The 16,202-nt window shown below is 33.3% G+C and overlaps 1 protein-coding gene across 1 annotated transcript in view; it reads left to right on the forward strand.

Moving 5' to 3' along the window:
* CSMD1 (CUB and Sushi multiple domains 1) overlaps positions 1 to 16,202 on the forward strand; it is a 1,210,443-nt gene that overhangs the window by 1,127,860 nt on the left and 66,381 nt on the right. Inside the window, exons 51-52 of the mRNA XM_055714855.1 lie at positions 5,875 to 6,069; positions 9,805 to 9,978. Coding sequence (XP_055570830.1) covers positions 5,875 to 6,069; positions 9,805 to 9,978 — 369 coding nt within the window. The remainder of the gene's footprint in view (positions 1 to 5,874; positions 6,070 to 9,804; positions 9,979 to 16,202) is intronic.

Genomic DNA, 16,202 nt, shown 5'->3' on the forward strand with positions numbered 1-16,202 from the left:
ATGGAAATATAGATGCTGATACTTGCAGTGATAAATTACAAAGGGAGAAGAACACAAATGAAATTTCCTTCCTCTCCTTTGAATGATATATTCTCTTCCTATTATTTTATAACATTGCATCATTATAGCATGACTATTATATTTTGTTTGTGAATAATTAGTGAAAATTATTCTTTTTATTTAGTGTGTTACTTTCTTCAGAATATATATCACCAAGTACAGAGGCATAAGGTCTTCTCATGCAGAAAATGAAAGATGGAAACAGAAAAGGACTTAGCTGTCAATGCAAAATTTACATGTGTTGCTCCTTAAATTCAATCCAGAGTCACACTTGGCTATCTAAGTTATTTACTGAATAGAGATATTCATGCCTGGAATAATATCCATAACTATTCTGTAAAGAAACAGAGTAATCTGAAGGTGTTGGTGAGGGTCAATCCATTCATCTGAGACACTTTTGTTTTTACATTTTGTATTTATATTTTTCAATATTTTTCACCATGTGCTTGTTTTCCTGTGTATCTTTCTCCTTCTCCTGTGAAGTTCCTCTGATTTAGAAATCTAGATTTTTCAGTGTTCTAAAAGGGTTTTTTGGTTTTTTTTTCATCTTGTACATGTGTTTTTTGTTTGGGCACAAAAGCCAAAATTGATAGAAATGGGAACAGAAGTAGTATACAGTTTTTCGTGAACATCCTTGTGACTTGAATGATCTCTTTACATTTCATGTGCTAAACATGACAGATAAGAATAGTTATCTTTTGGGGAGTCACTGAATATATTTTCTTAGGGTTTGAGATTTTCTGGACACTTGACCCTGACTTTCTTCATGAAATAAAAATACTCATCTAAATCTTAGGTTCTCCCACCACAGCAGTTGAACTTCTTAGTTGATGCCGTTAAAAGTCTGTCATAGCTTGAATGTGGTGTTGTTTCTTTTTCCTCTGAATAATATAGAAAAACAGTTGGCTTAGACTATTCTTAAGAACTGAAAGAACTAGAAGGAATGAGTGGTGCCTTACTGTGTTAGTAGTGGAATTAAGAATTAAGAAATATGCTGAAAAGAGCATTAAAATAAGAACTGCTAATGAAAAGCAGAATTTTCAGTTCTGCGCATTATCTGTGCTTTTTGACCAGATCTAGAGACTTGCTTTAAAATATTGTGCCAGAGGGTAAAAAAGCAAACTTAATGATTTACTTCCATGTTTCTCTTAATGAGATCAGAAGACCGAATATGTTCACTTATTGCAAGATAATGGTGTCATTTTTTTATTATTATTATTATGCCATGGTACCCTACCAGTTCTCTAAAGCTAACTACCATAATTTGTAAACCAAAAGTATGAATGTATACAATATTATATTATATTTCTATATAATTACATATAAAATGTGCCTATATAGGTTGTACTTCGTATGTGTTGGTGCTGAGATCTGGACAAGCATCTGTTTGCTAACAAAAGATTGCTGAAATAGGATAACTTGTTAGCCTCTGTTCTTACTTGCTTTCCTTTTCATAGAAGTAAGCGCATACATAACCTAGGAAATTGAGTTTGTGATTAATTAATTTTTCTAACATTTTAATTGCCTGGGATGCTCTCTACAACAGCATAACTTTATTTCTCTTTTCCATTACTCCTTTAAAATATTAATTCAAGGATTTAATTCACATCCTTCATTGGTTTATGCTAATGTCTCTAATATGAAACATTTTAAAGAATAGCTAATATTCCTGTTCCATAATCTGCATATTGCAGATTTCACTGTAGATATTTTTGGAAGCTATGGTGTTCTGAGCTGTAACAGTGATGGTTCAGACATTGATTTTTATTTAGAAATTAACTGGAAAATAATTAGAAATTTTAGAAGCCTTTTTTATAATTTTCAGTAAGTCTAGTTATAGAACTATGAATCATAAATAGTTCTAAAATAAAGCATCAGTTTTATATAAATGCAAAAAACAATTTGTTAGTATAAACAGGCAAAGATTCACCACCAACTCATCATAGATATTGTGCAATTTTGGGGTGTTTCTTTGCTAGAACATTCAGAACATCATACCCAATAGTTTTCTTAACATTTTCTTTAATAAGTCCTGAGGTCAGGAAGCAATTTTTGGGGTATATTTTCAAGGTTTGATATGTAACATAGAGTACTTATTAAACATTAGTACTTTCAGTATGAATTGTAACAAAACAGTTAATTAGTTTAGGTATTTTAGATTAGTCCAGGAACTTTAGACTGATCACAGACTTGACATAGCTGACTGGATTGACAGACTGAGACTGAATAACATGTGATCCTTTTGTTCATCTATTTTGAGGTTTTGAAGCCTTTCCCATTTAAGTATGTTGAACGTCAAGAAACACTTAAACCCTGTGTGGGTTTTTTTTGGTTTTTTTTTTCTACTAGCATACTGAAACTATCATCTTGCTCAAGTGATTCTATTTTTTTCTTATGTCATTGTTCTTAGATTCTGTGGTATATGGGATTATTTGGTTTCCTACTGACTTCTTATTTTACTAATACTTATGAACTTAAACCACACTGATCTCTCAAGCGTCATTTGTGACCTGACCTTTTTTTAAGCTAATAGTGAATTTAGTCAAAAAGGTTTATTTGAATGTGTCATGGTTTAATCCTAGGTGGTTACTGAGCCCCACGCAGCTGCAAGCTCACTACCCCCAACAATGGGATGGGGGAAAGTCGGAAGCATGAGAAAACTCATGGGTTGAGATCAAGGGAGTTTAATAGGTAAAGCAAAAGCTGTGTGGGCAAGCAAAGCAAAAAAGGAATTCATTCACCACTTCCCATCATCCTGGAGGTGTTCAACCACCTCCAGGAAAGCAGGGCTCCATCACATATAATGGTTACTTGGTAAAACAAACACCATCAATCTGAATGTCCCCCCATTTTTCTTCTCACCCCAGCTTATATACTCAGCATAATGTCCCTTTGGCTTGTTTGGGTCAGCTGTCCCAAGTGTGTCCCCTCCCCATTCCTGTGCCCCTCCAGCCCTCTTGCTGGCAGGGCACAAGAAAGTGAAAAGTCCTTGACTTAGTATAAACATCACCCAGCAACAACCAAAACTATCCGTGTGCTGTCAACACTGTTCTCACACCAAACCCAGAATACAGCACTGCACCAGCTACTAAAGAAGAAAATAAACTGTCCCAGCTGAAACCAGGACAAAACAATATATTTCTCATTATTGCATTATAAGTTCACAATGCAGTAAGACAGAAATTCCCTTTCCTTTTTCTTTGTGATTGTTTACCTGCTGAAGAATGGCAACCAAGTATCAGATGCCATTACATTTGGAAATAATAATAGCAAGCTCCTGTAATTGAGATATTTTTCCATCATATACATTGCAGCTGTCTTTTTTTTTTTCCCCCTTGAAACAATAGTTACATTGAGTCACAGTATTCAAGATATTCCTGGAATAGCTTGAGCTGTACTTCCTTTTGCTTATGTAGCCATAAGAAAAGACAAGCAAAGACTTGTAGGCAGAAGGACAACAAAAGGGAAGAGTCAGTCCTCTGGTATTCAGATTCTAGGAAACTATTAATAGTGTAGTGCTGTGTTTACCAGAAAAGCAAGTAAAAAGAATAATGAAATTACAAAGAGTTGGTCATTATGAAGAGTTAAAACTAAAAGTTGAGCACATTATTGAACTAATTCTTGTTAGATTTGAGTTTTTGTAACTAACAACTAACAACAGTATGGAAAGGAAACATCTGTATGGCTTATTTACATATTCTGACATAGCTGAACCTCTTATCTCTAAGTGTCTTAAGATACCCCTACGGTTAAGACTAAAATTTTTACTATTACACTAAATAAAAAAAACCCTTTAATCTTTGAAGAAAATTATAAAACTATTGCTTGAAAGGAGAAGTGACAAAAATGTTAAATTGGAGGGGTGTTAAGTACCTATTTAGAATATATTTTATCTTCTGAGACCTATACAATTTTCAGTCAAAGGTGTTAGGTGAGGTGATTTACTATGCTTATTGTATTTAACAAGAAATAAGAAAATGTTTCTTGGTTAATAATTTATAATCTTTGAGTAGCTATAAACCACAGTTTAGTATCAGTATCAAATTAATTAGATTAGGAAGTAGGAAGTCTGCCTTTAACCTGGGAAACTGTTCATAACTAGTCAGAATATTGTTATAAAGGCCAAAGTGAAGAACTATTAAGATTCAAAGTGATTGTACACTGGCAATCCTTCCTAAAATATATTGAAAAAATCTAAGAATAAATATTTTAATATTTCAACTTAATGTAATCTTATAATCTGTCATTTGGAAGTTCTTCAGATGATTTCTACTTCATAAATTCTTACATATCTTCACAAATATGCTGTGGTGCCAGGTCTTCGTTTCCTAGATGCTAGAATTTACCATGGGTAAGATAGCTATTGGAAAAGGTAGATGTATAATTCTAGCATTATCAAAGGTATTCTGAAAAGTGGTGGAAATCTAATTTTTCACAGGAATTTTGCTTCTGTCACTTTCCCTGTATTTCACTGATTGCCTGAACTAGTCTCTTTCATCACATCTTCATACTCGCGACAAGATCACTTTGTACCTCTCAGATAGTGTGAAGCCTACAGAGTATGTAATTTTGTGGGGTCAGCCTTATTAGTCTTTTCCCTGGTGAGATGGTGTAAGTTTATTATAACATACATGAGAATCAGACCCTTTATTTCTTCACTACACTTTGGGGTTTTTACACAAGTCCTCCTAATGTTTTTATCTTACACTAAGTGTGGTGATCAAAAAAGTGTGTTTACAAAAGATCAGAGGTGATAATTCTGAAGTAAAACAAACACTTAGAAAATTTATCACCTTCTTTTCGCAACATAAAAGAAACTAATCTTCTATTACATGTTTGTCTGTTTTTACTTGTAAAGCATGGCTTTTCTGAAGTGTTGCTGGGGTAGTAGTTTTTTTCTGAAGTGTTCTTTGGAATGTAAACAGTAACTAGCCCATTCAGAGTGTTTCTATAGCAGGGAAATTCTGAACAACGTGGTATGATACAAAATACAGCTATTTTTAAACAAAGTAATCATAAATATTTTCATAAATCTAGGCTAATCTTTAGAGACATAGGGACATTAAGATAGAATGCATGTCAATATCATAAATATTGTAAATATTCTGTGTACTTTATCTTGAATTGCAGAGAGTCAAATTGAAGAGTATTTTAAAATGCCATATATGCTTGGTAGCTATATTAAGCCTTATGAAAAACATAAACTACAGGTCTTGTCTACTGGCAACAACTGCATTATTTTATGAAATCTGAAATACTAAAAGCAACAGAACAGAAAGCACTCTAGAAATCTCTCTAAATGTTATCTTTTTTTTTTTTTTATGTCAGTGTTCTTGAACGTAATAATTTTCCTGAATGCCCACAGCATACCATTTGAACGTCTGTTAACAGCTTTTATGGCAACCTGTTTTAAGAACTTGTTAGAGCTTTTCAAAGTTAATGTAATGGATAGAAAACTAAAGCATCACATGAACCTTTGCAAAAATTACATGGCATTATTTGGTTTCCCTTTTACATCCGCTGTAGTCTGTAATGTGTTTTATCTCTGAAATATTAAAATAAATGGTATTAGAGAAAGATAACTGTATGTCATTGTTCCACTGCATCTTACTAAATGAAAATGTACCACAGACTCCTGTTCAATTTGTAATACTCACTGTATGATGTTCATTATTTTTTCTAGAACTTGTATATCAAAAATAGTTATGGTATGTTCAATTTTACATTACAAAACTTCTGCCAGTAAGGCAAGTCATTTATCTGTGAAGAAACTTAGTGGTAGAATGCTAATATTTAAGTGTCCTTTCTTCACAGCTCTTACTTGTCCCAGCATAGAGACTCTGCTTTCAGAACATGTTGTCTGGAGACTGATTTCTGGGTCACTGAATGAGTATGGAGCTCAAGTTATGCTCAGCTGCAGTCCTGGATATTATTTATTGGGTCAAAGACTCATACAGTGCAGGACTAATGGAACCTGGAGTATTGGCAATGAAAGGCCAAGTTGTAAGGGTAAGGAACATACTTCCTTACAGAATATTCTATGCTTTTTAATAAAATATTCTATTTTATAAATAGTATAAAGATTCTCGTAAAAATATTTCACTATCAGTTTCCTATAAGTAAGCAAATATGAAATTTTCATTAACTTGTTGAAATTAATCGATTTAAACTCTTTATGTGGAAAGTACAATATATTTCATACATGAGTCAATGAAGTAGCATCAGAAGATCAGTCTGGATGATGATCTGTGTCTGACTATGGAGTCATTCAACCAGATAGTGCTTAAGTATTCTGAGAACACTAGGTGATAATGTTATTACTTAGAGGACTCCAGACTAGTTAGATTAGAAGATGATATTGCTTTGACCTCTTGGGTGAGAACTGTACTGTTGGAGAAACATACATATGAGCTTCTATAATGTCTTCATATGAAAGTATCATAAATCACATCAGCCCTGACTTTGGACGTTCAAAGGTTTAGGGAACCCTGACATTCTCAGTGGGATCATACAGTTGACAAGGTTTACAGTGTCAAAGTCCTAATTAATCTCCCCAAAACTTCATTTCTTCATTTCCAATGTGTTATTTGCTTTAGTTGGAGAGGATATTTGGCACGTTCATCTAGTTCTGCTACCCTTAAAGCAGAAACCTTTCCCTCATTATGGTAATACATGCTCTCTTTCAATGCCAGGGCAGCACAGAAGATCCCATCATTTGAAGGAAAATGGCCAACTGGCAGGCCTAGCATACTAAGCAGAACTGGAAATAAGATTTGGGCATTCAGTTTTTCAGAGTACTATATAATTTTCAGTGAGGTATTCAAATGTAGTATTTCGTCCTGAAAGAGATGCTAAAATAGATGCTTTATTTTCTTTTTAGAGAGTGCCACTTTTTTTCCCCCCTTTTCCTAATGTTAGAAGATATTTGAGAACGACTACTCTGAAACAAGCTGAATCAATAAGAGAATTTTTATGACAGCAGTGTAGGAAGGAATTCTTGGGATCAAGTGAACAGTTTACTAAATTATACCTTCTGGTATTTTTTAAGAAAAGAGAACAGAATCATTCCGCTCTGTCAGACTCTGTTAAGACTGTAGGCATGTCAATAATACCTTATGATAAATGGTACCAAAAGTATTTCATATGATTCTATGATAGTGATAACAGAACGAACATCAAAACCAGATAGCTTTGCATATTCCAAATAAGTGGTTGAGCAAAACATTCGGTATGATGTACATATTGTGATAAACAGAAAACAAAATTACTTTGCCTAAATACAAGCTCCTAATGCCATATGAGACAAATTACAGTGTCTAAGCTGGTAGATACTGAAGAGACATGAGACTGATTCTCAGTCTTCTTCAACAGCAGCTGGAGGCTAGACAGAACACCCAAAGTCATCTCAGATGGTCCCAAATCATTCCCAAGGGTGACTCAAGTATAAATTGACACAAACTCTCAACAGTACTGGGAAGTGTGTGGCTACAAACCTAAGGCATGGAATTATAGAGGCAGTATTAGAGAATGATGCTAGTATGGGAAAAGAACAAAGAAAAGAGAACCAAGATGGATGTTACATAATTTAAATAAAATTAATACAAAACAATACTTATTTTCTAGAAAAGAAAAAAAACTGAAGATGTTTTCAGAACAAGTCTGAGAGAACTACTTGTAACAACAATCAATGCAATACATACATGAAAGCAATGTATCAGATCTTATCTAAATGATGATGGGTTGTGGAATTATGTTGTTTCTGATTTATTCCTCTACTTTTGTTTTGGGAAAATGTCCTTCTGAAAACATTCAGTTGGAAAAATAAGGTGACTTCTATATCTCGTATAAACCAGTAACAGCTATAACAATTTTCTTTTCAGATTTAAAACTAATGATTTTTTATTCTGTTAATAGCAATTGTGCCCCCTTCTGTGCACACATGCTAAAAAACCTAGTTTTCCATTTTACTGCCTAATATGCAGCTACTGCTCAGCTGCTAAGAAGTCTTTGAAAAGCTAGTTCTTGACCAGCCTCTACAAGTGCCGAATTTTTATGTAAACAGAAAATGTGGTGACCCACATAGGATGCAATTAACCAAAACCAAAGTATTAGATAGATGTAGAAACCCAGGGAGTTGCTGATTGAAGAAACATTAGTTTATTTCTAAGAAAGATACATTATTTTGCCCTCCGATAGAGGACTGTTTATAATTTAATTATGGCAAACTTCATTCCTCAAGAGATGTTCAGTAGTATTTCCATTGGATATAGTTCATTAAGATCCAGAAATACACTGTATTTTGAGGAGTCTACTATTTACTTTCTGTCATTCAATTGCTAAAGATAGGTTATATAAATATAGATTCTAGCTTCGGTATTTCTGAAGCAGCAGGAAAGCTAATTGAAACACTGATGATAAGGCATTTAGATCATATTTCTTAATATCTATTTGTGAATATATCTCTAAAAGAATTGCAAAACATCAAATTAAGGGGGTTCTGGATTAAAAGAGGCCTAACTAATAAATCTATTTTATTTTTCTATGATTATGCTGATCAGCTACCTAAAAAATCATGAGGCGGTTCATTACTCGTGTAGTTTAGTTATCTTCAACTGGAAACACTGTAATTAAAAATAATAAAGCATCTGTAATATGTTTAGAACAATTCATTCTATTGCATTTTAGGAAAATAATAACGTAGCATAAGTGTAATTAATATTCAGCATAGCATTAGAAGTTACAGTGTTAGACTACTCCACAAATTACATTAATGTGACTTGTTTGTAGTCAAAAGGAGTCTTATCCACCTCTGGAAACCTTATGTGCGTAAGAAACTTTGAGCACATATATTCTGATTATGACTGATAACAGCACAGTGGTATGTACTTGATTTTATCAAAGTTCTACCCAATTCCATGTTGTTTTCTGTAGTGAACCTTTTAAACTATAGAAGATTGTGGCCTTGAGGTTGCAGATAGGACTTTTAGTTGTGATTAACATGTCTTGAAAGTAAACCCATTATTTATGCTAAAATATAATAAAATTTAATTGAAGCTCTTGAAGGCATTGTTTTACATCTTAAGTTACAATATTATTGATATGTTTTTCTAGAAACAAAAGACATGACAGAATGGTTTTAATTAAATTACAGTTTGATACATTCTTAAAAGGTAATTTGTCATGTGGTGCCTGTAATAGCTGTGGGTTGCAGCTGATGCTACAGAAGGTTTCTGTGATAACGGATCAAGTCTAGCCTTAAGAAACAACAGAAGTTGTGTATTTTAAGCAAGCAGACAACCATAAATGTTATGTGATTATAAATAGTAGTGGGAATAAGAAAAAAGACAGTTCATAACAATTCAGAGTACTACGTGTTAAGATAGTATCTTTAAACAGACATAACACTTAAAATGGCTGGGTAAAGTATATTTGAGGAGTAGCCAAGAGTATGTACACACTCAACATAACCACAGCCTCCCTGAACATTCATGTAATTCCATTTTTTCATAACTGAAAATACAGATTGTGTTTAAGCTGCTGCCAAGATGTGAAGAATTTTCAGATTTTGAACATGTGTTACCAAATCAAGCATAATTTTAAGCCCTTACTGTGGAATACAACTCATATTTATTCCTATTACAATTTTTAAGAAAATATGAAGTGGAATATTGTCTTTTAGTCTCAGAAATTATGAAAAGTATTTTCATATTTCAGTTTGTTCTGTTGTTTGGGTTTTTTTCCTAGTTATCTCCTGTGGTGGTCTTCCGTCTCCACCAAATGGAAATAAGATTGGAACTTTAACAGTGTATGGAGCTACTGCAATATTCACCTGCAACACAGGATACACATTAGTTGGTTCTCATGTGAGAGAATGCTTGGCAAACGGTCTCTGGAGTGGTACTGAAACCCAATGCCTAGGTAAAAAAGCAAATTTCTTTGTTTTGTTTTGTTTTAAGCAAACATGGTATTAAGTACTGGAATTCAGCTCTTATCAAGCAACAAAAATTTAAAATCAATGAAAAATAATAGTATCTTAAGTACAGAAATATTGTGTATTGCATATGATTTTATAATACTCTACTAGCATATAAATTTTTAATTATAAATTAAATTATATTTTATATTGTAATGCTTTTCAGACCAGGAGTGTTTTTAAGTGACTCACCCACATTTACAGTGCTTTGGTTTGCTTTGTGGAGCAGTCACAGGGTGTATGATCAAACTAAGCTGGAAGATGAGCTTCAGTTCAGGAGTATTCCTGGTGCATTCCAAATACAAATGAGCTTTCAGCATATTGAGCATTTAGTTGAGAGAACTAGACAAGAGAAAGCCTAAAGTAAAACAAAACCAACACCCTTCCAAACCTCGATATATCTATATATAGTTTAGACCTTAGATTGTCATCCCAACTCTTTCATTCTTCATATCCATTCATATTGATTTACACTCATATAGACATAAGAAAATTGTTTTCTTTTACAGTAATCTTTGAGGCTTAGCAGTGGGTTTATTCTTGGCTGTGGAAAATGTATTTATTTTTGGAATATTTTATTTGCTTTATCTACCTTCAGTCTGCAGATTTTCCTCTTGCCTCACAGATGAATGTACTGTTGTTCTCAGAAAAGGAGGAATCTTCTTTCTTCTCCAGAGTTCAACCTCACTTAAAAAGCAGTTTTCTTCTCTTCTGCCTAGCCACATGCTTTTAGCAGAACACATAGTGTTCCATGCCTATCTAGTATATTTTAAACAAAAGAGTTTGACCACTCATCATTTGCAAGAAATGAATTGTTTTACAGAGGAAATAATTGATTAAAAAAACCAAACACCAAAACCCAAAACCAAACACCAAAACAAATAAAGTAACTAAGATATCATTATCCAGAATGATCCATATTCCTGTTTTTTTGCAGCAATGAAACTGTAAAAGCATTGTTTTATAAGGAAATGGTAGTAGCTGTAACACGAATTGTCAGAAATTATTCTCTATTCAGAACTCACCTCTTTTTCAGGTAGCCTAGAGCAATGTTTGACTAATTAGATACGTCTGACAGTAACATTTGACTTAAAGCTTTTAAATATATTATGCTGAATCATTTCTAAATTATAAAATCTCCTGTTCTCCTGTTCTATAGAAACATTGTCTTAAAAAGTGTATTAACATGACAATTTTGCATTTAAAAATATAATGCCAGTTATCTTCCTCTGACCTTGGTATCATCAAAACATCCTATTAAAAGAATGTGGATAGGTGTGTTTTGCAGTATGTGATGAAGAACAACATACTTTTGTCCTATCTGAAGAAATAAATTTAAACCAAAACTGAAAAAAACCCACTTTTTTCTAAGGATCACATCTTCAAACCTTCATGCTGTTTGAAGAATTCTTCATGTTGTAAGTTCCATGAACCAAAATAAACCCATCTACATTTTCAGTAAGTCAGTGTCAATATGGATCTGTAAGAAAGAAGGTTTTGTACCTAAAGAACTGATAACAAAAGGTTGCTGAGCATTCTTAGACACCTGAATCCATTCTTAACTTTAGTCAATAGCGTCACTAACTTTCTGTGTTCAAATAGGTGTACGTATGATCTTTGGCATATTAGGTTGCTGGTGCTCATTACCCTATACATATGTGATAAGTAGGTAGTCTGTGCTGTTTTGTCTTAAATTTCTAAACAGTTGCTTCATAGCACCATCATAAAGGGTATTTGCAGTTTCTGGGCTTTGAGTTCGTGCTGTCATGGAGTGCAAAACTGAAAGAAAGGGCTACAGTTCCCCTGAGCGAAACAGAAAATCAGAGCTGCATTTGAAAACACAGCAACATTCCCTTGGTAGAATATTCTATTAAAAGAAAAGAAGAACATCTGCATCACAGTAACCAGGTGTGATGGGACCACATACCAACTCAATCATATCTTCAAAAAGCTGTTTTCAGTTGTCATAAATTTAATCTTATGAAGTTATTAAGAAAAAAGAATAGCAAGTTTGATTAGATAAACATGATTTTTAAAACAGTGCTAGTGACAACATCCTGAATTTCTGGAGATCTTTAATGCCTGAAAAAAAACTTTTAGAGAAAACATTTTGAAACAAGTTGCAAGCTACAAGACAGTAATGCTTTAACAGACAAAATCTTAATAATCTAACCTTGATGAAAAAGAATGTGTAGTTACCAGCTGCATATTAATTCTATTCATCATCAGTATAGAGCAGACAATTTTATGGGATATATGTGAAATAGAGAAATGTGGGAGTCTTTATTCAGAGACAGGGATAAAATCTCAGTCTTTGTGTCCTACTTGCCATTTTGATTGCCTTTTCTTCTTTCAATTCAGATACTAGGCTGCAGCAGCAAGGAAAATGAACACAGAATGTTGTCAGAAAAATAAATATTAGCATGAGATCATGTAATTCAGATCTGAATTAAGATTTTATAACCTTTGAATATGTATTCCTGATTGATTCCTTCATTTTGCAACAGTAACATTTGTAGTATATTTTTTTAAATATAGTTTTACAGTGTATCATCTTTTAAGACACAGGATGGTCCAAAGTAGCAACCATTGTCTAACAGGGCTAATCTAGCTTCTAAATGGCCATTTGTTATTAGTGAGTTCTCAGCAAGAAGTAGTTGTTTCTGGCAAATTTTTTGAAAAGGAAAAACACTTCTCTGGCTTGATTTATTTTCAATTGCATACACTATATTTTTCAGTTTAAAATACACTGTATTAAGGATGATGTCATTTTGATGTAGGAAATAATGGCATAAATGAAGTTTATATTTAGAGCAGTAAAGGAGTAAAATAAAACTTTTTTACCTAGGAAAACAGATTCCACTGAGGTTCTGGTTAGGGGAACGTTATGCTTCAGCATTACTTTTTCACATACATAAGTTCATCAGTTCCACAGTGGAGCTGTGTAAGAGTTTTGTACGTGAAGACACGTCAGCTTCCTACTGGTGTGGGATTATCCTTGGACTGAGGCTGACTGACATTTAAAAGATGCTGGAACTGTGTAGATTCAACAGCCCCAAATTTGCATGTGTAGGAGTATTTTCTTCAGCTCTGTCTTCTGTTGCAAACATGCAACCTATATTGTAAAAAAAGAGCTATTACACCTTAGGTTTTGCAGTGTGTCATACCATTCATTGCCAGTGTACTGCCTGACACCTGCCTTTAATGATTTCAAGCATAAAGATATGTGTTAGCATTCATTCATTTTAACTAATATGAAACACCACTTCATTATCTGACCAATAATAATAGTATTCAGTACTTACGCACTGCTTTTCTTGAAATCCTCTACACACAGGATAATTTAGCTGCCAACATATACAGGCTAAATAATATACAAATCTCAATGGATTCTGTTTGTATTATAAATAACTCTTGCACATGGAAGGTTGGAAAAGTTTTTTTTTCTTCTGTTCTGACTACTGAGAAATATATTTTACCACTGAACACCCTAGAAGATTAATATTCTACAGTAGCCATAAATTTAAATTCAAATAGTGTAGAGATGGAGAAGAACTGATCAGTACAAGACTTACATAGTGAATGAGTTTATTTTCGAAGTCATTTTAAAAACTACACACAGTGAATGCTTTTAACTCTTTTGGAAACAGCTAATAAGTTTACTAGGTCTTGTAGTTGGGAAAGACTGTTTCTATATACAGCTTGAATTTCACTTATATGAATTCATCCTTTTCTTCTCCAGAAGTGATTTGCTGTTGGATTTTGTCTGTTTCATTTTTTTACAAATCCACATTGAAACAAGTATCCATTGCTATTACCTTATCCCCTTGGTCATAACTAATTTTTTTTTCCACCTATCTGCATTGTAAATTATTTCTGCAGATTAATTCCCACTTGTTATAAACAGAGAACCTCTTGCAGGAACTATTGTTGCAGTAAGAGCAATGCTTGTTTTATGATACTTCCCAATCCTTTTTCTAAAAAAACTTGATGGACTTTGGTTTCTATTTGAGCGATTGCATTGTTGAATGCAGCCCTATGCTTAGAACTGTTAAATGTATGGATCTACCTCACTAGACCAAAAAGAGCATGTTTAGAGCTGGAAGGTTGTTAATCACTATTTAGTCTTTGCTATTTCAAAATCAGACAAGCTCTAGTGCCAAAAATACTGCACAGCTCTGAGTATGAAGGTCTAAATATGAGTTACGTGCATGTTGCAAAAGGTTGTATTTCTGCTACTGAACCTCTTTGTGCCTCTCTGTGTTCTCTTACATAAGGGATATTCACACCATGTACTTTAGACACCTAATTTAGATGCAATTTAGAGTACAATCTAAGATCCTAAATTCCCAACAAGGTCAATGGAAGTATGCAGGCTCCTCCAGAGAGCAATTAAGGACAGGTAAATTCTTAAATTTTAAAGCTAGATGATGTGAATGCTGCCAGTTGTGTATTCTTACATTTCAAGGACAGCATACACCAAATTTATTTCAGAGTGCCTTTAGGACTTACCTGAAGCCGTCGAACATCAGGAGGCAAACACCCAGGGAGCTCTGAATGAATCTTTCCATTTCAAAGGAATGATAATGAGTCAGAGATGCTTTCTACCTACACTGTACCTGCATGACTGTAATTCAGGACAGCTATAGATGAAAATAGGTATCGTTTTATGTTACCCACTGGTCTGTGCAAAATCAATTTATAATTCAGGCCAGCTGAGTACACTAATTTCCCTAAGTCAGGAAAGGGTTTGTCAAATCCTTATTTGTCTCAAAAGAAAGCTAAAGCCACTGACTGTGGTTAATGAGTCCAAGGCTAAAATAAGACCTAAATATTCAGTTAGTTAGTAATACATGTATTTTGTCTTAGTTATACAAGGATAAATAAAAATTTGTAGGAATTTTTTTTTTTTTTCATTTTCATTCACTTACACTGCTGATACTTCTATCTCTTCCTCCTTTTTCCTTCTAAGAACAATTGCACCTATAAGACACAAAACATATGTGCTTGTGTGTGTGCTTTGTGTGCCTACATACGTGTAGGGCATAGGTCAAACTGGAAGCATTTAAGAATTTGCTTAACTCCATCTTTAGTATTGGTGGCATTTAATCATGGACTGAAGTGTTTTCCTCAACAGGTTTTTTTTTCCTGACTTTTTATGACTTTCAGGTGCAAAACTATACATAAATAAGTCAAGGACATATTTTAAAATCTAAACTTAAATATAATCTACTCTATTCCGTTTTCATTAATTTTTTAGCATATTTTTTCCAAAACAAGTAAGAATTCCATATCTGATGTAATTCTGTAATATATATATAATCCTCTACATTTTTCAGTGTGAAAAAATGGTGCTACTGACCACACTCATGTAAAAATATCTGATACCATAATTCATAACTCATAGGTAAACAGCAGTATGTTATTGTGATATTGTCTTATATATCAAATTCTCATTAAAATACAGTAGAATTATTTGTATCTTGCTTTCCAGATGTTTTAGAATAAAACTACTGAACCAACCTTGAAAGATGAGAAAAATTTCCTTAATTTTTCAGAGCATATAAAATTATAAAATTGACTTATAGCCTCCTTAATTTTCTTTTAATCTAGTTTTACTTGATGGGAAAATTACATGCATTTTGTATTATTACAGTGCTCTTTCAGTTCTTGAGTTGTTGGAATATTTAATGTAAATGAGTCAAAATTCCCAGAAAAATCACTAAATCCACTAGCTGGAATGATCTATAAATAAAATGATGCACATAATAAGTTCACCAACTTGTTAAATCCCTGTTTAAGAGAAAGTGCAAAATATTTTGTGTTTTGCATTATGCCACTTGGCACATCTCAGCAATGTTTCTGCTAGAAATTCCCTGAGGTTGTCTGTGTTTGGCTTCAGTGTAGCAACTGCTTTTCAATTCTTTACTATTTAGGTCTAGAAAAAAATTAAAACCTAAAATGTATTCTATTCTATTTCACCTCAGTCCCTGGAAAAAAATAGGGAGTGAGTACTAGGAAATAAGTCCATTTCCAAGCATAGGGAAAGTAAGAAGATAATTGGAAACAGACAGGATAGAACGATCAAAAATGAACCTTAATAATCTTACAGCCTTTTCTGATGGCTTTCTCATCAGGTGTAGATTTCAGCAGTAGATTTCTTTCACTT

The sequence above is a fragment of the Falco cherrug genome, chromosome 6 (genome assembly GCF_023634085.1).
Source record: "Falco cherrug isolate bFalChe1 chromosome 6, bFalChe1.pri, whole genome shotgun sequence".
Lineage (NCBI taxonomy): Eukaryota > Metazoa > Chordata > Aves > Falconiformes > Falconidae > Falco > Falco cherrug.